This window comes from Vipera ursinii, assembly GCF_947247035.1.
Source record: "Vipera ursinii genome assembly, chromosome: 3".
NCBI classification, from domain to species: domain Eukaryota; kingdom Metazoa; phylum Chordata; class Lepidosauria; order Squamata; family Viperidae; genus Vipera; species Vipera ursinii.
Window position 1 is genome coordinate 178,297,508 of NC_139516.1, and position 24,936 is coordinate 178,322,443.

The 24,936-nt window shown below is 41.6% G+C and overlaps 1 protein-coding gene across 1 annotated transcript in view; it reads left to right on the forward strand.

Annotated features, from left to right (window-relative positions):
* Positions 1-19,283: 19,283 nt before the first annotated feature.
* The window catches only part of PREX2 (phosphatidylinositol-3,4,5-trisphosphate dependent Rac exchange factor 2), a gene marked incomplete at its 5' end in the record, with an annotated part of 104,998 nt that continues 99,345 nt past the window's right edge, over positions 19,284-24,936 (forward strand). The window contains one exon of the mRNA XM_083361200.1: positions 19,284-19,424. Within this exon, the coding sequence (XP_083217326.1) occupies positions 19,284-19,424 (141 nt within the window). The remainder of the gene's footprint in view (positions 19,425-24,936) is intronic.

Consider the following 24,936-nt stretch of genomic DNA (forward strand, 5'->3'; position numbering starts at 1 on the left):
ATGATTAGGGGACTGGAGGCTAAAACATATAAGGAATGGCTGCTAGAATTGGGTATGTGTAGTTTAATGAAGAGAAGGATGAGGGGGGACATGATAGCAGTGTTCCAATATCTCAGGGGCTGCCACAAAGAGGAGGGACTCAAGCTATTCTCCAAAGCGCCCAAAGGCAGGACAAGAAGCAATGGATGGAAACTAGTCAAGGAGAGAAGCAACCTAGAACTAAGGAGAAATCTCCTGACAGTTAGAACAATTAATCAGTGGAACAACCTTCCTCCAGAAGTGGTGAATGCTCCAACACTGGAAGTTTTTAAGAAGAGACTGGACAGCCATTTGTCTGAAATGGTATAGGGTTTCCTGCCTGAGCAGGGGGTTGGACTAGATGACCTCCAAGGTGCCTTCCAACTTCTTCTTCTTCTTCTTCTTCTTCTTCTTCTTCTTCTTCTTCTTCTTCTTCTTCTTCTTCTTCTTCTTCTTCTTCTTCTATTATTATTATTATTATTATTATTATTATTATTATTATTATTATTATTTCATTAATCACACTAATTAATCACACCTTTAATGAATGAATGAATAGGTTGAACCCTGGATGTTTTAGGATAAATAAGCTGAAATGGTGGGTCGAATCAGACTGAGTGAAAGATAAATGTCAGTTGAAAAAAAATGTTAGAAATGTTACTAGTCTAATATAATTTTTGAATTGCTTCCAATCCAGGGTGCTATCAGAAGTGTTGATAAGGAAAAAGCTTGATTTGGTGATTGAAGTGAAGCCAGTTTTGAATGAGGTAAAGAGCAAATTGGCAGTTTGGAAATGGCCCTTGACCAGCTGCTGTCACTGGATGTACAGTTGACAGCTATGGCAAAGAGCATGTTTCCTTAACTATAGGTAAGATGCCAACAATGAATCTTCCTGAGCCACGCAGTCTAAGCCTTTGTTACATCTCATTGTGACTATCAAATGTACTTTACATGGGGTGGCCTTTGAATAGTGTCTGGCAATTGCAACTGAAATTGATGCAAAATATGATGGCTAGGCTGCTAACTGATGCAAGGTTCAGGGATTGTATGATGCCATTACTGAAAGATCTGCATGGGTTGCCAGTTCCCTTTAAGTTCCCCTTAAGTTCCCTTTAAGATAAAATTTAAAGCCCTTTACAACTTTGTGTCTGTCTGAGGGATATCTCCCATTATAAACCTACTGCTTGGTAGGAGAGGCCCTTTGGAAAACCTCTCCCCTCCTCACTGTTAGAAACATTTCTATTGGGTTATCTTTTTAATTCACGAAAGGACATTTTTCTATCCTCGGGCTATGAAATTAGCTTCTGCTCTCCCAGCATTTAGAAAAATGAGGAAAACCAATTCATCACAGAAAAATCTATTAAGGAGAAGGGCTAATTATATAATGTCTTCTATTTTGGTTGCTTTTAAGGAAGAATGAATAAGTTGCATTTGAAATAATGCCAGTGCCTTATTTTGTTTCTGACAAGTACCCACTAGAGAGCAGTATATAGATAACATACAGTATTGCTGCAGGCTTACTTAGCTTCCTTGCTTCAAATGTTCTGATTTCAGCTCAAGAATCTGGGAAGAAGTGGTATTAAATTAGCTCAAATTCGTTTTACACTCTGTGGAATTAAATGGCAAGCTACAAAAATATCTCTTTTTTATTTGTACAGCAAAGCAATGTAGTTACTCAGAATTCCTGATTAAATTACAATATTGAAATTGAACTTTAGTTTCCAGAAATATGAAACAAGCAAGTTGCTAAATGTAACAAAATATTATATTTTAAACTTGCAAAACAAATGATTCCAACCTAGCAACAACTCTTTTAATTATATTTAATTGGAAATGGGATCACATCCGTTAGGATAATCAGAGACTGAATGCAATGAATCATTTCAGCTGGTACATCTGATATATAATTAAATATAATTTCTTTTTCAGATAATTATTTTCAATTCTGAGCATTCATGATTGGAGACTATGAACAGTAAGATAAAGTATTTATATGTGTATTCTGATTCGAGCTGTATTTTTAAACTTTCATATCTCAACTGAAATCAGTAGGAGTTATTAGATTTACGTATATAAAGGATAGAAACTTTAGCAATTCAATTCGGTATGATGTTTATAATCTGCCACAGGAAAATGTGAAGGATAGTAGTGTATTTGGATTGACAGCACTAGGACCTATCCGTCTGAAATCATTCTCATATTGTATGAACAATTTAGTTTTTTTATATTATAAAAAAATACAATGAGCAGTTTAAAGAGACAAGTTGCATGTTGTCGAAATAAGTAAGATGATCTTACTTGTAAATTAGAAAATTGATGTGTTAAATTAATTAATCCACCAAAAATACACATTTGCACACCTTCAACAATTTGAAGTGAAAAATATGTGGAGCTAGGAAGGTATTACAATATCAGATAAAAGTTGAAGCTAAATGCTTTTGTTCAATAACTATGTATCAAAATCAGAGCTGTGCTTTTTGAATTAGGCTACCCAACTGCAACTTTTTATGGAAGCAAGCTTTCAAAACACTAAATAATTTGGTGAGTATACTTTATGTTTTAATCTACGTAACTTACTAATAGATACCTCTGTTTTCCTTAAAAGTGTATTCTCCAGAAGGTTCACAAATGTTACCTTTAAAATTTCTCTACGATTTTGTTTAAGTAAAATGAAGAAATAGAAGAGAGAACATTGATTATAAGAAGAAATGGGAATAATGGTGAAATATATCCTTGGCACAGCTAATAAATGAAAAAGTGCCAAAGAAAAATCACATTTTACTGAAGAAAATCACATCTTAAATTGTTGTTGTTGTTGTTAGTTGTGAAGTCGTGTCCGACCCATCGCGATCCTATGGACAGCGTTCCTCCAGGCCTTCCTGTCCTCTACCATCTTCTGGAGTCCATTTAAGCTCATGCCTACTGCTTCAGTAACTCCATCCAGCCATCTCATTCTCTGTCGTCCCCTTCTTCTATTGCCCTCAATCTTTCCCAGCTTTAGGCTCTTCTCCAGTGAGTCCTTCCTTCTCATTAGGTGGCCAAAGTATTTGAGTTTTAGCTTCAGGATCTGGCCTTCTAAAGAGCAGTCAGGGTTGATCTCCTCTAGGAGCAAGCATCTTTTAATTTCTTGGCTACAGTCCCCATCTGCAGTGATCTTGGAGCCCAGGAAAATAAAATCTGTCACTACCTCCATTTCTTCCCCATCTATTTGCCAGGAATTGAGAGGGCCAGATGCCATGATCCTGGTTTTCTTAATGTTTAGTTTCAACCCAAGTTTTGCACTCTCCTTCTTCACCCGCAACAAGAGGCTCTTTAGTTCTTCTTCACTTTCTGCCATTAGAGTGGTATTATCTGCATATCTTAGGTTGTTGATGTTTCTTCCGGCAATCTTAATTCCAACTTTTGATTCATGTAGCCCTGCCTTTCTCATGATGTGCTCTGCATATAAGTTAAATAGGCAGGGCGACAGTATACAGCCTTGCCGGACTCCTTTCCCAATTTTGAACCAATCAGTGGTTCCGTGTCCAGTTCTCACTGTTGCTTCTTGGCCCGCATATAGATTTCTCAAGAGACAAATAAGATGGTCTGGTATGCCCATCTCTTTAAGGACTTGCCAGAGTTTGTTATGATCCACACAATCAAAGGCTTTAGCATAGTCAATGAAGCAGAAGTAGATGTTTTTCTGGAACTCTCTAGTTTTCTCCATGATCCAGCGTATGTTAGCAATTTGATCTCTAGTTCCTCTGCCTCTTCGAAATCCTGCCTGTACTTCTGGTAGTTCTCGATCCACATACTGCTGGAGTCTAGCTTGTAGAATTTTAAGCATAACTTTACTAGCATGAGAAATGAGTGCAATGGTGCGATAGTTTGACCATTCTTTGGCACTGCCTTTCTTTGGAATTGGAATGTAAACTGATCTTTTCCAATCCTGTGCTCACTGTTGAGTTTTCCAAATTTGCTGGCAAATTGAGTGTAGCACTTTTACTGCATCGTCTTTTAAGATTTTGAATAGCTCAGCTGGAATACTGTCACCTCCACTAGCTTTGTTGTTGCTCAGCTTTTCTAAGGCCCACTTCACTTCACTTAACATTCTAGGATGTCTGGCTCGAGGTCAGTGACCACCTCATTGTGATTATCGGGGACGTTAAGCTCATTCTTGTATAGTTCTTCTGTGTAATTTTGCCACCTCTTTTTAATCTCTTCTGCCTCTGTTAGGTCCCTGCCATTTTGGTCCTTAATCATGCCCATTTTTGCATGAAACGTTCCTTTCATCTCTCCAATTTTCTTGAAAAGATCTCTGGTTGTCCTTATTCTATTGTTTTCTTCTATTTCTTTCCATTGTTCATTTAAGAAGGCATTCTTATCTCTTCTAGCTATTCTTTGGAATTCTGCATTTAATTGGGAATATCTTTCTTTTTCTCCCTTGCCTTTCGCTTCCCTCCTTTCCTCAGCTATTTGCAAAGCTTCCTCAGACAGCCATTTTGCTTTCTTGTATTTCTTTTTCTTTGGGATGGTTTTGGTTGCTACCTGTTGTACAATGTTGCGAACCTCTGTCCATAGTTCTTCAGGCACTCTGTCTATCAGATCTAATTCCTTAAATCTATTTGTCACCTCTACTGTATATTCAACAGGATATGATTTAATTCATACCTGAGTGTCCTAGTGCTTTTCCCTACTTTCTTCAGTTTAAGCCTAAACTTTGCAACAAGAAGCTCATGGTCTGAGCCACAGTCAGCTCCTGGTCTTGTTTTTACTGACTGTATAGAGCTTCTCCATCTTTGGCTGCTGAGCATATAGTCAATCTGATTTCTGTGTTGACCATCTGGTGATGTCCATGTGTAAAGCCGTCTCTTGGGTTGTTGGAAAAGAGTGTTTGCTATGACCATCGTATTCTCTTGACAAAATTCTATCAGCCTGTGCCCTGCTTCATTTTGTACTCCAAGGCCAAACTTGCCTGTTATTCCGGTTATCTTTTGGCTTCCTATTTTAACATTCCAATCCCCCATGATGATAAGGACATCATTTTTTGGTGTTAGTTCTATAAGGTGCTGTAGGGCTTCATAGAACCGGTCAATTTCATCCTCTTCAGCACTGGTGGTTGGTGCATAGACTTGGACTACTGTGATATTGAATGGTTTGCCTTGGATTCAAACTGAGATCATTCTGTCATTTTGAGGATTGTATCCCAGTATTTCTTTTCCTATTTTTTATTGACTATGAAGGCTAATCCATTTCTTCTGAGGGATTCTTGCCCGCAGTAGTATACCTGATGGTCATCTGAATTAAATTCACCCATTCCTGTCCATTTTAGTTCACTGATACCTAAGATGTCAATGTTGAGTCTTGTCATCTCTTGTTTGACTATGTCCAGCTTTCCTTGATTCATGGATCTTACATTCCAGGTTCCTATGGAGAAAAAATCTTTACAGCATCGGACTTTCCTTTCACCACCAGACATATCCACAGCTGAGCGTCCTTTCGGCTTTGGCCCAGTTGCTTCATTCTTTATGGCGCTACTAGCACTAGCCCTCTGCTCTTCCCCAATAGCATATTTGACGCCTTCCGACCTGAGGGGCTCATCTTCCAGCGTCATATCGTTTTGCCTTTTGGTACTGTCTATAGGGTTTTCATGGCAAAGATACTGGAGTGGTTTGCCATTTCCTTCTCCAGTGGATCACGTTTTGTCAGAACTCTCTGCTATGACCTTTCCATTTTGGGTGGACCTGCACGGCGTAGCTCATAGCTTCATTGAATTATGCAAGCCCCTTTGCCACGACAAGGCAGTAATCCATGAAGGGGATAGAAATTAATATATGCAGGTAAATGTCTAGTTACTCTATATTTGTATTGGTTCTGTTTGTTTTTATATAATAAACTCCATTGGCTCCCCCCCCCCGGTAAAGGGCTGTTCTAACTGCCTTTCAGCAGTTCCAAGAAGATTCCACATCCATTTGAACTATTCAGGTGATCCTGAGGTCACAGGTAAACCTCCAAGTGGCCTCAACGACTATGGCCAGATGACTATAAGGAATATAAATCCTTCCACCTTCCACCATTCAGTCAGAACTGAAGAAGCTTCTTGGATGAGAAGCAAAATATCTTCAAGGAAAATAAAAGTGCAGTTGCCTTTTGAAAAAGCACTTTTGGGATAGCTAAAAGTCAGTTCAAACTTCTGATTTGTTAATATAATTTTGGAAGATTAATGTAGAATCTAATGATTGTATGGTACATGAACCCATTCTTATTTCTAAGTTTAAAAGCACAGACTTTTCTAAGTTGCTTCCTACATTTTCTAGCATTGAGTAAGGAAAACAGTTTTTATGCATCTTTGAATTCACTGCTTAATCAAGTGTTCTAAGTGCAATAAATATGAATCATGTTGATAATTATTGCAGATGGCCAATTAGGGATGCTAATTTTGATCATTATTCCAAATGGCAAATAATAATGTCAGGAATAAATTATTCTGTATACAGAAATAATGAAAATGTGACATTATACATTCATGCATGGGTTCTTTCCCTATATTTTGTGTGTATAAAAATAAATATGGTAATAATTATGCTGGATCTAAACATTTTTACAGTGATATTGAGTAGAGGAGGAAGATGCAATAAATCCAATATATTCCATAAGGTATATCCTAAAGTATACACACCATGTTTCAATTATTTCTCCTCTGCAATGTACAATATTCTTCAGAAAATAGTTGTAGTGTCTGAAATTTAGCTAGTAATTTAAGTTTGGGCCTTTAAGATATTCTGGAAATATAATTCTATACAAGTTGAAAAATGTACATTGTTTGCAGTAGAACCAAACAGCATGCATTCTCTTCAAGGCAAGCTAGGTAGATGCAAGAGCTCTATTGTGGAGTTGGTAGACATTTTAAGAATTTTAATTCAAAATTATTGTTATTCAGTTGTTTCTGATGTAATCCAAAGGGCAAAATTTTTGCCAGGACACACCATCAGTAACTGCTTCTCTGAGTTCTTGTGAGCTCATGCTTGTATTATTAACAACAGTACATAAGGATCAGGTCTTTAGTTAGCCTCTTTCTTAATTGCCAATTTTCCAAGCTGCAGACCTTAATGCCTTTGCATTAAAATAACCAAGCTTTTGCTTCGAGAGAGAGCAATCTGATTTTATTTCATCCAGCACTGAATTATTTGTTATTGTTGTGGTACTCTAAGGATTCTTCTTATTTTTCCAGCACAATTGACAAGCACTGATTTTTCTTTACTTAACTTTCTTTCTTTACTTAACTTTGATAATGATCCAGATTTCAAAGCCATTTGTGATCAGCATGATGTCTTTCCATTTTAATATTTTGTCTAGACATGTTCTACTCTTTCATTCAAGTAGCAGACATTAGTTGTCTGTTTACTTCATGGCTAATATCACTTCCCCTGAGAAACTTTAAGCCTAGTGTTTGTTGATATTTCACCTTCTCCACACATTTGCACTGGGTGGCATCATCTGTTGACATACAGTAATGTTAAGATATGTAAAAAAATTGCACAGAGTTCTGGCTTTTGCAGTCTTGTTTTTCATCTTCATCATTAGATTTCTTAAGACTTTGTTGCTTCTAGCCATCAAAGTGGTATTATGAGCATATCTGAGGTTTTTGATGCTTCTCCCATCTACTTTAATTCCCATTTCTGATTTTTCTATTCTAACATTGTTGTGTCGGTTCAGGAATCAGAGAGACTCAGACTTCAGGCGTGCAATGACATTATTAGGAGGAAGCGTGGTCCAGAACTCAGGAACAAAGGTTACTTGTCTTATTTTATACCTGACCAGGTGAATGCCTGGCCAATAGGTTTAAACTCAGGTTTCCCGCTGGCTGGGCAGCCAATCCCTTTAAATCCGGCTTTCCCACCGAACGCTGTTCCTGCACGGAGCTGTCCAGCTCCGCGCCTCCTTATTCAGCTGTCACACGTGTATGCTATGCCAGCATACACTACAAACATTTTTCAAGATATATTCAAGATATATTCAAGAGATATTTCCAAACTTCCCCCCCCCCAACAACTATATACACTTAATTCCCACACAGGCTTCCCCTGCCGCCCTCAAGTTCGCACATACTCTGAGAGGTAAGCAGGAGGCCTGTGGGATCAGCCAGAACGTCTCAGGGGTTCCCCCCCTTCAGGCCTGGTGTTGCCATTTGAGTTGTTTGACCTGGGGTTGTGGTGTGCCCCAGGTGCAGGCGGTGATATTTCAGGTGTGGGGATGTCCCTGTCCTCATTGTACCTGGAGTTATGAGGACTCCCTGGGCTTGTACAAGATGTTGTAGCCCCGTTACTCTGGTCCGGATGTTGGTGGGGTCTTACTAGTTCCACAACCCAAGGATTGGAAAATGCTTCTCTGTTTACTGTGTCTCTTTGGTCCCCCTGATTAGGTTCTCGTCTGGGTAGGGCCTCCTGATTGTTGCTGGCTGGCACTTTTTCAGGTGCTCAACGCCTGAGCTGGTCAACATGTCTCCTCCATTGGAGGACCCCCTCCACCCTTACGATGTATGACAACGGGCCTGTTCTCTCAGCCACTTCCCCCTGCACCCATGCTTCCCCAAAACTGTAGTTCCTTGCCCAAATGGAGTCCCCTTTTGAAAATTCCCTGGGGGCCTTTGGGTGTTCCACGTCTGCTGCCACTCTGTCTGGGTGTAGTCTGTCAAGAGTAGTTATGAGACGCCTTCCCCAACGAAGTTCGGCTGGGCTTTTTCCAGTAGCGGTGCAGGGTGTGGTGTGTTGGTGCAGTAAAAACTTGGCCAAACCTTTCCAGTCCCCTTGGATGATGCGCTTCAATGCGTCCGTTGTGGTGTGCACCATGCGTTCAGCCAAGCCATTAGTTGAAGGATGGAAGGGAGCAGAGGTGGCCTGTCTAATCCCATTGGTCTTCAGAAGTGCCTGGAATTCCGAGGAAGTAAATTGTGGACCGTTATCAGAGACCAATACGTCAGGAAGGCCATGAGTGGCAAAGAGTCCCATGAGCACTTGGACAGTCCCTGTTGTGGTCATGCTACTCACAGGTACCACCTCCAACCATTTGGAGTGGCTGTCCGCCACTACCAAGAATGATTGGTTGTGCAAGGGGCCTGCATAGTCAATGTGTATCCGGGACCAGGGTGTGTGTGTTTCCTCCCACTTGTGGACTGGGGCATGCAGCTGTGGTGGCCGAGATCTTTGGCAGGTGTAGCAACCAGCTACCTGTTCCTCGATGTCCTTATCAAGGCCCGGCCACCACAGATAACTTCTTGCCAATGCCTTCATCTGTACCACCCCTGGGTGACCCTCGTGTAGTGAGTGAATGACCCTGTCTCTCAATGTTGGTGGTATGATGACCCGGCATCCCCACAATAGGCAGCCCTTGTGTGAGGATAACTTGTGCCTCCTGGTGAAGAATGCCGTGAATTCAGGCCCTGGGGATTTTTCTTGCCACCCCGTGTTCACCCACGTCAGGACCCTACTCAAAATCTTGTCTGTAGATGTTTCAGCTGCAATGTCTCTGGCACTGAGAGGACATTCTGGCAGATCTTGAATGGCCAATATTTGGGCTGCAGGTGCTGGATCTGGTTCAGCATTGTTTAAAGGAAGTCTGCTTAGGCCGTCAGCATGGCCCATTTCCTTGCCTGGCTTGTGCACTAATTTACATGAGTAAGCCGAAAGGAAAATGGACCACCGGAGCATTCTGGGATAGACTACTGCAATGCTCTCTACATGGGGCTGCCCTTGAAGACCACTCAGAGGATTCAACTGGTGCAGAATGCGGCTGCGCGAGTTGTGATGGGGGTTTCCCGATACTCAGCTGCTGACAATGTCCTGGAGTAATATGCAATAGGGACTTGTCTGCCATCATCCTCTAGGTGGCTCAATACTGCCCCCACTCCATAAGGGGATGCATCACAAGCAATGCAAATTGGTTTGTTCTCTATAAAATGGGTAATTGTGACATTGCTTGCTAAAAGGTTTTTTAAGGACTGGAAACTGGAGTCATGTGTCTTGGTCCAGTTCCACATGGAGTCCTTGTCCAATAATCTGTGCAAGGGTTCAGCAATAGATGTTTTGTGGGGTAAAAAGGCGTGATAAAAATTAAGTAACCCCAGGAAAGCTTGCAGCTCCACCTTATTTTTAGGCGTGGGAGCCTCTTTGATTGCTTGTACTTTAGATACTGTGGGGTGAACCCCCTGAGCATCAATCCTAAACCCCAAAAATTCTGTCTCTGGCACTCCAATGCTGCACTTATCTCTCTTAAGCTTAAGGCCAGCAGCACAGAATCTTCCCAAAACAGCCTGCAGTCGTTCTGCCAAAACCTCCTCTGAGTCCCCTGCGATGAGAACATCGTCAAAATATGGGCAGACTCCCGGTATACCGTTTAGCATTTGCTCCATCGCCTTCTGGAAGATGCCAGGAGCGACACTAACTCCAAACTGCAACCGGTCTACCCGGAACGCCCCCTTGTGGGTGACTATTGTTTGTGCAGCAGCGGTCTCTGGATTGACCGGGAGTTGCAAATAAGCCTGAGCAAGATCCAGTTTGGCGAAGATTGCGCCTCCCAGGAGTGATGCTAAGATGCTGCTGACTGTGGGCACAGGGTATGCATGTGGGTTTAAGACTCTATTGATTGTGCATTTATAGTCAGCGCAGATTCTGACGTCACCATTTGCCTTGAGTGGAGTGACAATGGGGGTTTCCCACTCTGCTCCCTTGTCTGGATGCAACACCCCCTGCGCGACTAGCTTGTCGAGTTCCCGCTCAATTTTGTGCTTTAATGTGAACGGTACCCTCCGGGGTTTTATTTTGATGGGTTGTATGTTGGGTTTCAATTTGAATGCAATTGGTGGACCTGTGTATTTTCCCAGCGTTCCATCGAACACGTCTACAAAAGCCTTGCACATGGATTCGATGCTGTGCTCTTGGGACTGTGTCTGGTGAATTCCGATAATGTGAATTCCCAGCGCTTTGAACCAGCTCAACCCCAGCAAGCTAGTCCTTTGCCCCTTGACCACTAGGACATCCAAGGGCCCCTGGAACTCCCTGTACATGACAGAAAAGGTAGCCTCCCACCGGAATTGTATTGGGGAATTCTGAAAATCGGTGAGGGTGATGCCAGATGGTCTCAGGGGAACCCGCTGGCCACTCCGGCTGCAAATTAACTTATAGGTCTCGTACGAAATGACTGAGACAGTGGAGCCAGAGTCCAGCTCCATTTTACAGGGAACCCCTTGGAGATGCACCACAAGCTTTATTTTGGGGGTGAGTGGTTGTCGAGCCCCTGTATTACACACCACCCCTCTGCTCTCTGTGTGGCTAATGGACACGATGCATTTCGGAGCCCCAGTACCTGATGCCAGATGAGCTTCAGCATCCACCTCATGCAGCGTGTCCTGGCTCCGGCTCCGGCAAACGGACACGATGTGTGCCGTCTTGCCACACGCTCAACATTTGGCCGTTCTGAATTTGCAGGTGGAACGATGATGGTTTCCCCGACAGCCGGCACATTTCTGCTTGGTCAAGCCGCACTTACAACCGGAGCACTTCCTGTCCTGGCCGTTGGCCACAGCTGTGGTCTGTTGACCCCTCGGGTTATCACGCTGTCCCATCGGGTGGGAGGCTCTGAGCTGTAGTGTGTCCACCTCTGGCTCCAGACAATCCATGCTGCTTCCTCCAGCCCCATGCGTCTGATGGACGGTGATACCCTGGTTGCCTCGGTTGGTCTCAGTTGGCTCTGGCTTCTCAGCTAACTCCCAGGCCAGTACTTCCTCCTGTACTTGCTTGAGAGTCAGCCCTGGTCTGGCCAGAAGCTTCTGCCTCAGTTTTCGGTCCCTGAGGCCAAAGACGATCCTGTCCCGCAACCTCCTTTCTAAGTTGTCGAAATTGCAAAGGCGAGCCGCCTGTCGGACTGCAGCCATGAATGCTGACCCCAATTCACTCGGAAGCTGGTTCCTCTTTACAAACTTGAATGTCCATGCCATTTCCGATATGTGCGGGTTAAAGTGCTGATTCAGTTTGTCAATGAGGTCGTCGTATTTCACCTCCCCGATGGCCGTGGGTGAACATAGACCCACTGCCAGTTTATAAATGTCCTTTCCGCATGTGCTGAGTAGGGCGGCCACCTTTATGCTGTCCTCAGTGATGCGGTTTACTATGAAGTAAAACTCTAGCTGCCCCACGAATGCTTCCCATTCTTCGGGCTGGGTGCTATTGAAAACAGGGACTAACCCGACCGGCACCAAGGGAGCTTGACCGACCTGAGCCGTGGGAGCCTGACCATCCTGAGATATCTCGAGCGATCCGATCAATCCTGTTCTGATTCAGGTGATGATTCCCCTGCCAAACGGGGTGTCCTACCGCCCTTCAGAACAGGATCCCATCCTCATCGCCAATTGTTGTGTCAGTTTGGGAATCAGAGAGACTCAGACTTCAGGCGTGCAATGACTTTATTAGGAGGAAGCGTGGTCCAGAACTCAGGAACAAAGGTTACTTGCCTTATTTTATACCTGACCAGTTGAATGCCTGGCCAATAGGTTTAAACTCAGGTTTCCCGCTGGCTGGGCAGCCAATCCCTTTAAATCCGGCTTTCCCGCTGAACGCTGTTCCTGCACGGAGGTGTCCAGCTCCGCGCCTCCTTATTCAGCTGTCACACGTGTATGCTGTGCCAGCATACACTACAAACATTTTTCAAGATATATTGTGTATGTAAGTTAACAAATAAGGTGACAGCATTCAGTTTTGGTATTTTCCCCCATCACCTTTTTTTTAGTGTCTTCAAGTCAGTTTTGCAGGACAAGTTGCTGTAGGTTCTTGGCAAAATTTCAGAAGTGATTTGCTATTGCCTGCTTCCTAGGGATATGAGAGTGACTGACTCAAGCTCCTTTGTGCCTAAGGCAGGACCAAAAGTCATTATCTCCTGGTTTCTAGCCTGTTGCCTAAGCCTTACAGCAATAGCAATGTGATGGAACCATCGGCTAAACAACAGGGGGAATAAAGAAACATGCCAGTTTGGAGTCATTCTGGGAGAGGAAATGTCATAGACCAGACTAGTGAAGCATGGTTCTCAAGAGAATACAGCCTTCTGGTGAGATTCTTGTAATATAGGTGATCAACAATAATGAAACTGCTTTGACCTATTCTGAAGTGGTTCTGGTACCTTCTGCCTGACATAAATCTCACCAGACTCATTGTTCCTGGGAAGGAGAAAACCATGGAAAGGGCAACAGACCCATGGGCAGATGCTATGTCACCCCAAGAAATTGTGGAAGCCTTGCTCCTACATTGATAGGAGATGGAAGCAGAAGTGTGGAACTTATGACTGACAGTCCTTCAATTGGTTCATCAACCAGATCAGAATGCCCAACCGCTGTCTGTTCCACTGTTGCTAGTAGCACAACCAGTCTTGTTGCATTTCCATAGTGGTTTGCCAAAAAAGTATGGATGAGTAGCAGTCAGTCTGAGTTTTTTATGGAAACCTGAGCTATGGAGTTTCCAACAGACTGCACAAGAGTGTCCTTTATATTGAGTTTATTAAAGGAATTTGTGGCCAATTTATTGCCAATAATAAAGGATCGTGACCTGATCATGGACAAATAATCAGAACTTCATGGAGAGATTCAGAGTACCCTTTGGAAACCTTAAACAGCAGTTTAAAATCCTCAGTGTAGAGTCATATTCTCTACATTGGAATGACCAAGTCTTGATTGACCATTTCAGGCATGGTTTGCACAATGATTTTCAGAATGAGCTGGTGAAAAGGGGAGTTCCACAGAATCTAGAGGAGTCATCCTAATGTTGAATCCTCATACCTGTGTTTCTCTGAAAATAAGACCAGGTCTTCTTTTTTTTGCCTCCAAAAGAGGCACTAGTTCTTATTTTGGGGGGATGTCTTACTCCTCTCTGGCACCAACAGTCCCACCCAGCCAGCCCACTTCTTGGGCCGAAGGAGCAGCTTCATGCTGCAGCTGCATTCCAGCCTTCATTTTGCAGTCAAGCCTTTCCGGAAGGCCTCTGCAGATGAATAACAAGCTATGGATTCAATCCATAGCTCAGTCCTAAGCTGCAGACCTCTTGCAGAACCGAGCTATGGATTGAATCTCGGCTGCAGTGGCCTTCTTGGAAAGGCCTCTGACTGTGAAATGCAGGCTTGGCTGCAGAAGATGCCGCAGAAGAAGTGGGCCGGCGAGGAGAGGCCTGGCTGCAAGGTAAGTGGGTGTGGGGCATGTGGGGCAGATCCACACACCCCACCCCCGCCCAAGCTTGATTTTTAGGTGTGTGTCTCGCCTCAAAACTAGGGCTTATTTTTGGGGTAGGGCTTATATTAGGTCCAGCCCCAAAGAACAAGCTAGGGCTTATTTTGGGGGTAGGCCTTACTTTTAGGAAAACAGGGTAGACATCTGGCAAGATCTGTATGTGCGGACTGGGATGGATGACATCAAGGGGATACAACAAGGTGAAAAGGAAAATCCATGGCATATGGGCAGGATCTTCTTGCTTATGCCTTCAAGGGATGAAGTGCTGTAATTTTACCATGACATTGACACAGTTGGGCATGGGGGAGACTTCAAGACCTTACACAAAAGTCTAAGAGACTTTTAGTGGCCTAGAATAGTAGCAGACCTCAAGGCTTCGTAGTGTCATGCCATAAATGCTTCCAGGCCAAGCTGTAATGTAGGAAGCTGGCAGTCTTTTACAGCCCCTAGAAATGCACCCCCTACTCTTGACATACAGTGTTATTGGCTGTAATATGATTTTTTTACTTTTACTAGAATTTTTCCAGCTTTCAGACAAGCTATCAGGTTTTTAATGTCAGCAATTGAAACAGCTGACCACTTCATTAAGGAAGACTCATAGGTTTATGGACATTATAGGCTTATGTGGGAGTGATAAAGTGAATAATAAGCTCTAAGTAGACTTAAACTAATTGTAGGAAACCAAATAAGTTAAATCAGAAGTTGGCATTAATAATAAAATATCAAGTACTATATAGTACCAAGCTGACTTTTTTGAAAGCCCTCAATAATCTGGACATATTATGAAATCAGTTACAATAAATTTTAAGGTATAAGATTTTAGGCCTTTTAGATGTAAAGTACTAAACTCTTGCAAGTCTCAAGTCTGCATGAGCTTTTCTGACTTCCCTTTAGCTCAGAAGTAAGGATGGAATCACATGTGCTCAGTTCCTGCTTTATAATAATCAGTCATTATAATTTACTTCAGGGTAACTCGCTGGTTTAAAACAACAGTGAGGGAGATTTTTAGCCAGAGAGTTGCATTCTTTTCTTGTTTATCTTTACAGCAGTTTGGCTTGAAGAAGTGTCTGATGACAGTTAATGCAGGGTTGTTTTTCTAGATATATTGCTGAGAGAGGGATAAACTGATGACACTTGCAGTAGAGATAGTCCTCGACTTACAACCACAATTGAGACTAGAACTTTCATTGCTAAGTGCTACAGTTAAGTGAGTCATGCCTGATTTTACAACCTTTTTTGTTGCGGTCATTAAATGAATCCAGCTTTCCCATTATCCTTTGCTTGTGCAAAGCCACTGAGAAGGTTACAAGTGATGAACATGTCACCCCAGAATGCTGCAACTGATGTAAATACATGCCACTTGCTAGTGTCTGGGCGGTGGGGGGGGACACTGTGACAATCATAAGTGTAAGGACCGCTTGTACATTACTTTTTTCAGCCCATTATAACTTTGAATGGTTCATAAGTCAAGGACTACCTGTGCAAGAAGAGAAGAATAATGTCCTATGTCCTATGACCTTCTTCTTCCATGTGAGATGATTAGATAAATACTTTTTATTAAGTGCAACTGGTATGACTGGAGGGAGGTCAAAGTGTGCAAAATGAGTAGAGTCAACTTTTCTTCTCTAACTGCAAGTCTTCATGTAGGAATCTTTGGGAGCCTTTTTGAAGACCAGTTGTGTTGAAGAAAGCATTTTATGGAAGAGTAGCTTAGCATGGAGGCTTTAGTTAAATGTCTTTTCTGCAAATGCCAATTCTTTTGAATAAAGAACATTTTATCTTTTGGAACAATAAATCATGTCCAAATAAAGAAGTGGAAGATGACTTTTCATCATCATAGTAAGATAATATTGGTGTGGAGTTTTGGAGATATGTTTTAAAATCTTCTTACTCTTGAAGATTACTGGATGGTTTTGAGTCACTCACTCAAAGCCTAACCTATTTCAAATGTTAGTGGGAGAAAAAGTATTATATAGTGTATATTGCCTTGAGCTTCAGGAAGGAAGGTTGATAGATAATGAGAAAGCAGAGTACCAAATACAGAGCCAGATTCAGGGTATTTGCTGTTCTAGAGTTAATTAAAATTGAATGTATATAAATTATTATAGCATTTTTAGTGTAGGATCAGTCTCTATGTCACCAGTTAATACAGACTGAAATTATAAACCACCCTTGAATACAGTTAAGCAAAGATATTTGAAACAAAGGAAGTGCTAGCATCTGGTCTTAACATATATGTGATAATTACTAATGTGGGTGAAATACTGAAATGCCAAGGTTATCATATTGCACTAGGAAAGAAAAGTTTATAATGTCTTCAGTCTATAGTCTGAAATTTCAGATAGGAGCTACGAGTGGACAGAATGTCTATTGGCATGTTATTTGGCAGGTCTGAAGCTCCCTGCCCTACTTAGATTTTTAAAAACTGTTAATTAAAAAAATGAAAAGGAATAGCATGCAGTTCAATACTGTCCTTAAGCATAATTGTTATATCCAGCACTGCTTCTGGACCCCACATAGATTTTGTAGGTATTCTTATGAAAAAAAGTGAGTAGCTACAATCAAATGCTTTGTCTTCTGGTATGAGGGTGTTCTGTGGTCACTGACACTCACCATGGTAACTATTTTGCTAGTACCCATAATGTGCTCTCAAAATTCCAAAGGTACTCACTGGACCCAAAAGGTTTGTGAGCCCAGTTTTACTATCTAAAGAATGAGGTTTCTTTTACACAAGCATGATTAAAGGAGCTTGGATAAGTATTGCTGAATGCATTTCCTTCCCTACACATGTATATACATATGTATATCATCTTTGTTATCTTATATAACTTTCTTTTCACAGGAAATAATTGCTTTTCTATGTCCTAGCTCCTGACACAATTTGTGGTGTGATTTTTCCTAAACTATACACATTAAAATTAAGAAAACAGAGGATTGACTGTTCTTGTTCTTTGCCTTTTCTCTAGTGGCTCAGAAGCTGTCTTTGAATGAGCCCTCGTTTATTTGCTATTGAGAGAGGCATTAGTGTTTTGGCTCACCAAGTACATGTGAGAGGGTAAGCCCATTGGAATGCACTTCATTATAAGTGTCTCAATGAAAACATGAATCTGATATTCTGGTAGCATACTCAGCACACCACAAACATTTATCCTATAATATTAATAAGCACTAATGCTTTTTAAATGCTATATTTGATAGGTGACAAAATACCCAGCAAGACTAAATCTTCAGTTATGGTGCCATGGCTATTATTTCACAGTCACACATTCTTTTATTTTACTCTGCCAGCATTAAACAACTTTAGTAGCAAGCAACACCTCTTTTGGTTTTTACTCCTTTTATTTATCACAAGACATTCATTAGATCTCTACTCAAATCAGGACTGGGGTATTGCAGACAACCTGAAGTCATTGAATCACCATAACATACAACTCCAGCAAACATAAGCAGTGGTCAGGGATGATGGGAATTATAGTTCAGTACCTAAATAGTCTCAGCAGCATCTGCTGTGCTGAAAGTAGAAATAAGTTCTCATATCTACTAAAAATTAGAGGAAAACCATGACACCATTTTTATTTCCTTAGGCTGCAGTACTGCGTTTACTTTCTGCAGCATTTCAGTGTTAGAGAAATTATTAACAGCAGCTTTGATACAAGAATACACCCTTGACCACTGATAGTATTTTCTTTACTTTCTTTCTCTTAGTGGTGTTGCTTTCTTACTTAATGCTGATAGTTATTAGGCCTAGCTTAGAATTTGGTGGTGGTGGTGATGATGATAATATTCTGCAGAACTACCCTGAAGTACCGTAAAACCTGGTGAGTTTAGTTTCATAACATATAGCTATCTAACCTTTGTGTGAACACATCCCCTGAAATGGAGGCTACCGCATCTCTGAGAAATCATTTGATCTTTCCAAGCTGCCAGGAAATGTTTTGTGGTTGAAGGATAAGGTAGAAGTGCATCATGTAAACAAATAATCCATTCTTTGCACTTATGGAGCATATAAATGACAAGTAGGAAACCTGTGTACATTTAGGTGTATTTGCTTATAAACTCAAAGGTATAGAAAAATGGAATGTTAGGAAGCTTGCAGGATGGATTTAACCTCAGTGTGATGGTAAATGGTTTGATAGGACATTATTACAACAGATAAGAGTTACCAACATTATAAATGTCTCTTTCTTGGCTTTTTTGGGAGAGTTGGAGGGATGGCTTTTGCTATAAACACATTCAGCAGCATAAACTTTGGTAACCAACTATAAGTGGTGTATATGATATACTACTTAATGCAAACTAATTGCTGTATGGGGCTTTGTGACAGATTTCCTCTCCCCTTCTATTTATCATTGCATAATTTTTACATAATACTTGAGACCGGTAAGAGGTAGGACCTACAAGGTCACTTAAATACCAAGAGTAATACATTAAGAGCCAGACTTCAGAATTTAAACTCATCCTTGCTTAGGGCACTTGAAAGTTGCAGCTCTTCAGCTGGGAGGTCTCCAATTAGCGGCAGAACAAACTCGAGCGCACACAGGCTTGTGTGTCAAACAAGCCATCGTTGGCACGCAACCATTCCCAAGGTTGGGCTTCCTTTCCTTTTTCCTGAGATTTGGCGCGAGCAACGGAAGGGGTCGGAGTCACATGGATGCAACGCGTTTGATTAATGTCCAAGGGCTACTCCTGCTGTGATCCTCCAAACCTCTTTGCTCTGCGGAGGAGGCCGCTCATTTCCTACAGGCAGGGTCCCTCTTCCTTACTGGAAAAGAGCCCTTTACTGGTGGGCGGAAAGAGGAAAGTTGCTGCAGAGCCGGGGAGCCTGTCTTAGTCCCTTAGGTGCCCTCTCCGTAAAGGAAGCGCGCGGGCGCTCGAATTGTTTTCTTTTCCGAACTTCGTCCGTAGGGGGTGTGTGTGTGTGGGTGGGTGGGTGGGCGGCGGCAGTGGGTTCCTTTTCCGCGACGGCGCCTTAGGAAGAAAGAGAAAAGTTCTAGCGGCGCTTCTTTTGGAGAGGAGAGAAATAATGACAGAAGAAAGCAAAGGGGAAGGGAAAGGCGAGAGCGGGAAGGATCCGGACAAGCAGCTGCGCCTGCGGGTGTGCGTTTTGAATGAGCTGCTGAAGACGGAGCGCGACTATGTGAACACCTTGGAGTTTTTGGTGTCGGTGAGTTACATTTCTTTCTCCATCCACCCCACCCCCCACCTCCCCGCCTTTTCCTAGCTTGCTGTGCACAAAGAATTGCCCTGTCTCCCCTCCCCCCCTTCTTCTGCCCCTTGCCAAGCTTGGCAGCGGAGAGCGGGATAATGAATGCGAAGGTAATAAATCTGCAGGATCTGCTCCTGTGAAATGAAAAGATGCGTCGAGGTCAGCAACGTTTGGAAAGGAATTGCATACCTTAGAAGCGCATCTTGGATTTCTAGTGGCCGTGGACCGTTCTTAGCTGATGTGTAAACAGGAAGAAAAAGTAACGTTTGGAGCAAACAAGCTGAAATCTGGGCTTCCTACCAAAGGCCATTTCCTAGCAGATAACTTCTGAGCGTTCATGGAGTGAAAAATATATATCAGGTTTGCTGAGTTTACGACTACGAACGTGTTAGAAAAGTATATCGTTTCAATTTTAAACTCTTTATATTGTCCTGTGCTCTGGTAGGGGATAACCAGAGAAAAAAGTACAAAGGAGGTGGTTGATCTACAGCATCTGTGTAATATTAAAGTCACATGTACTCGCATTTACCCTTTCTTCTCTTATTCACCTTTGAAATCCTCCTGCTCAAATTTTGTTTTGGTAACGGTTGGTGACTGATTATTAAGAAAAAGTGGCAGGGAACTTAGTGAATCCATTTAAATTAATGCCATTTAAGATGGTCCTTAAGCGTATGTGATTATTGTTTAATTACACTTAAAATATCATTTCAACAGGTCTACTTTGATTAAGTGTAGGTCCAACTCTAGGGCTTAGATGCACCCATCACAGTAACTCAAAATTTATGTTTTAAAGTTTTGGATTAATGTGTGAACATAGACACTGTATTTTTTAACTTGCAATTTAATCATATATGTCAGTTCACATTTGATTTACTTTGTGAACAAAGGCTGAGTAAGTCTTAAAAAATAGATAATTTTAAAAACATCAATTTTATGTACTTGGTTTTTCTAGAATCAATAGAATATGGTTTTGCATATGGATAAAGTTGTCTGTTTCATGGAGCAAAAATAATTTCAGGATTATATCATAAACAGCAACTACATTATCTTCAGGATTTATTGGCAGCATAATTAAGAAGTAATCAAGTTATCTGGTTGGTTCTGTAGAGTGCCTGCCATAATAGGCTTCACATTTTTCCTCTTTCCCCCCTCCCCTCTTCATCCTGTCTGAAGGGGAAATATTTCAAATAGCAAACTTCCTGTTTAGTTTTCTGATGTATGTGAACTTTCTGCTGATTATCATGTGAGAGAAAATGCTTTGTTTGTCTGCTGAAAAGAACCTGAAGTAAAATATGACTTGTAAAACAGCTTTGAAGTCTATTCTGGTAAACTCTGAGTACATCAATACACATTAGTATATCTAATTGAAAACATTCTAATTTGTCATTTGGTTTTACATGAAAGTTACTTTTTGGGGGGCGGGGGTTGTTTCTATTGGGATATACCTGAATATCAAAGTACAGCTTGTTTTATTCTCTCATTTTATAGCTCTGTATCATAGGCTATATGTGGTTCACCAGCCCCAATTTTCTAGTCCCAAAGGTTCTTCAAAAACACACAAAAGAAATTTGGTATAGAAACGGCCAAATTTTAGCAGCATAGTTACTCAACTTTTTAATGCAAAATAGCAAATGTGTATAAGTACAATTATTTTACCAGGTGCTTTTTCTGTAAAAAAAAAAAGTTGCTGGAACTCACACACATCATACAACCCACCTTGCCTACCCTACAAGATTCCATCCAAAAAAGATGCCGGAACTCCGTTCTGGGTGTTCTATGACAAAAAAAGCCCCGATTTTACCATTTACCGGTAAACTGTTCAGCCTTGTCCCAAACAGACCAACTCTTTCATCCGTCTAGAAACATGAGTGGCCATGCCCTCTTCAAGTGCTTAGAGGACAAACTGCTTCTCCCTAAATTACAGTGCAGATGCCATGCCCTCTTCCATCCCATTTTGACCAATCAATCCATTATTACTTTCTGCTCTTTTTGCTTGGTGAGGTTTTTTTTTCATTTTCCATCCTCCATGAAATAATCTGACCCATTTTCTTCTTCTATATCATGGTTGAAAACTCTTGCCCACATCACAAAACACGTACAAACCATAATTTGGTTTAGGTTTGGTATGTTATGTGAACCCAAACACTGTGATTTCTAAGCCATAGTTAATGGATGAATGCACAAGTTTTCAACATTTATGCTGCTAGGATGCCCTCAAACGAATACATATATGGTTTGTAGTACTACTACTGCAATTATGACTACTAGTAGTAGTTATATGGATATCATTAGCCCTTGGAAAAATTATACTTTCTCCAAATGTGTGAACTTTATGGCACTGTACTTTAAAAGGCTCAAATGCCAGTTCCCATCAATTCCAGGCAGCTGGGAAATGAAGCACCAGAAAAGATGCCTGGAGCATCATTGGAGTAAGTATGACTGGACACTGGTAAAAGCCCATATTAGGGATTACCTTGTGGCAGTAATGGTCAAATGTCAGTATTTTTCTGTCCTTATTGTGTCCGCCAATAGCCATCCAGCAATTCTGGTAAGACTAACCTAATCCCTATTGGGTCATTCTGAAGATTATTTAAGCTGTCTGATGAATAACGTCATTCAGATTTATTTTGATTTGGATTATGACTAGGCAGGACAGGCTGAGGTATCTGGGTATGATGAGTTTGAGCCAGTGCTTCTTGAGGAAGTGGAGAAGATTCTTCTGCGTGGTCAGCTCCTTCTTTCTGAATTTTGACCTGTCTTAGTTTGCAGAAGTGGCCAGGGGACTCACAGTTGGGTCCAGACTGTGGTATCAGCTTCTCTAAAGGAGGGGATGGTACCTCTTGTCTTGAAAACGGTAGTGGTTCATCCCTTCTCAAGATGTTGCCCTTGGACCCAGTGCTTTCAACAGTTACTGTAGGGGAATTACTTTGTTGTGAAAGAGGAAGATTATTGGGAAAGTGGTTAGTGTGCAGGTAAGGAGAACCCTGGAAGAAATTGTTTATTTAGACCAGTTTCAATTATGTTTCAGGCTGGAATTTTTACTGAGACAACTTTGGTCACTCTTATTGATAACCTCTGGCAGAATTGGGATGGAGGTGGTGCATCTATCTTTGATCTCTTTGATCATTGGCTTTCAGATACCATCAACCATGGTATTCTTTAAGCCAGTCCATGGGTTGATAAATGGAATACTGTTTTACAGTGGTTCTCTTCTTTTCTCTGGGGCCAGTTACAATCAGTGTTGGTTGGGGGAGCATAGTTTATTCTCTATGTCCCTCATTTGTGGGGTGCCACAAGTTTCTAGTCTCTCCTCTCCTTTTCATTATCTAATTGAACCCATAGGATGAAATCATCCTTTGCTTTGATATACTGTGTGATATACTGTATCATCAGTATATCAGTGATAGCCAAAGATATCTTTCAACCCTGGTCCAGTGAACTGAGGCCTGCAAGATTCTGTCCTAATGCCTGGAAGCTGTGTGGGTTTGGAGGAGGAATTGTATCCAATTCAGTCCAATATGACTGAGTGGCTGTGGGTGTTTTGGGCTACTTGATCTGAGGATATTCCATATTCCCCTTTCAAGATTGATGCATAGATTGGTCCTTCAGACAGTAACTCATGACCTTGTGACTTTATCGGTTGACTACTGCAACACACTCTATGTGGGGCTGTCCTTTGACCACCCAGAAGCTTCAACTGGTCCACAATGTGGCAATACAAGGAATAATAGGTAATACTACTAATAATATACCTATATAACAACTTTGTTTCACAAGTTGCATTGGTTACCAATTTGCTCCCATGTGTGACTCAAGGCGATGATTGTTACCTATAAAACACTGCATATCATACAGCCTGCTTACTTGAGGGACCACCTGTCTCTCCTAGCACCTTCCAGGTTGATTTGATCCTGCAGGGTTGCTGCACTTAGTTTTTTTTTTAAATTAAATGTCAGCTATTGGAATTCCAAAAGTACAACATCTCTATAGCAGCACCTGCCCACTGGAATGAGGATTCCCCCAATATCTAGATGGCCTTCTTTCTATTATTATTTAGATCTGGCTGTTCACCTTACTCTTTAGCAAAGAACAGTGAGATTTCTCACTTCATCCATTTGTTCTGTTGTCCTTTCCATCTTTTATCTTTATAGTTAATTGATTTTATTGTAATTTCTTCATTTGATTGTTGAAAGTCATTAGAGTATATAGGCAGCATACAATGCATCCTCATCCTTATCAGCCTGTTAGCACAAATGCTTAAAGAGGCAACGGCTGAAGCATTTTTCTTCGCAGCTACAATTCACCCTGTGAAATTCCTTCTTCCCAACTTTGGGTTTCCTAACAAAAGCAAATGAAATAGGGAGAAGAAGTGGGGGGGGGGGAATGGGGAAAGCATTTTGAAGAGGAAGTAACAAAAGGAGGAGTGATGGAAGAGGAAGAGGAAGGTGACCCAAGGGAGTTGTGACAACTCTGAAGGCTGGAAATTTGTAACTTTCTTTCTTTCTGATATTTGATAATTCTAGTAGATTCAAGGCTTAGCGAACAATCTGGGAAGAGCAATAACTCTCCTGAGAGAGAATGGGGTTTAGCTCTTCTAATCTTCTGGGAAAAGTTAGTGAGTCTGCTACAGGGGAAATGGACTTTAAGAAATAAAGATTGCATACTTTTTGCTGTATAAGGAAAATGGCTATGTCAATTTTGGAATCCTTTAAGGCTCTTGAATACTGTAAACTCTAAAACTTGGGTGGCTGGGTGACTGAGGGTGAAAAATTGAGAAATTGACCATCTCTAGCATCAGAGATGGTGAAACTGGAGGAGGTTGAGGTACCAAGGCAGCAGGGGAAAAAAGACCTTCTCTTGGCTCATGGGACATCAGACTCTCTGGTGACATGGAGACTGAGCATGGTTGGGCCCTAAACAGATTCTGTCTAGGACTTCATGCCACTGAAAACTGCTGACAATTATGATGAGCAAATGTGCCATTTTTGGCAGCAGCTACAAAAAGTGGAGACTTTAGTTCCTTGCTTCTTCTCAGCTCTGAGGAAGTGCTTCTTGGAGTGCTCTTCATTCTTTTCTCCTCATTTCCTTTATATTGGGCATGTGCACATGCTATTGTCTCTTGCCTTATTTTGGATCAGAGCTCTGCAGAATCTACAATATCTGTCCCTTCCCTTCTGACCCCTCTGGACCCCTAGAAATTCACAATCCCTCGGGGGGATAACTCCCCCCCAGAGGATCATGTTCCATAGTTTGAGAATCAAATGAATCCAGAAAATTATAGCTTAATTCAATTTATTATATTTATGAAATCATAACTAACTTGTTTACATTTTAGTGCAGTGCTTGCCATTGTGTAATGAAGCTGTAGAGCAGGTATGTCAAACTCACGACATCATGTGACATCGCGCAACGTATTGGAGCTTTTTCCTCATTGCTGGCAATGGGGTGGGCGCAGTTTCATCGTGACACG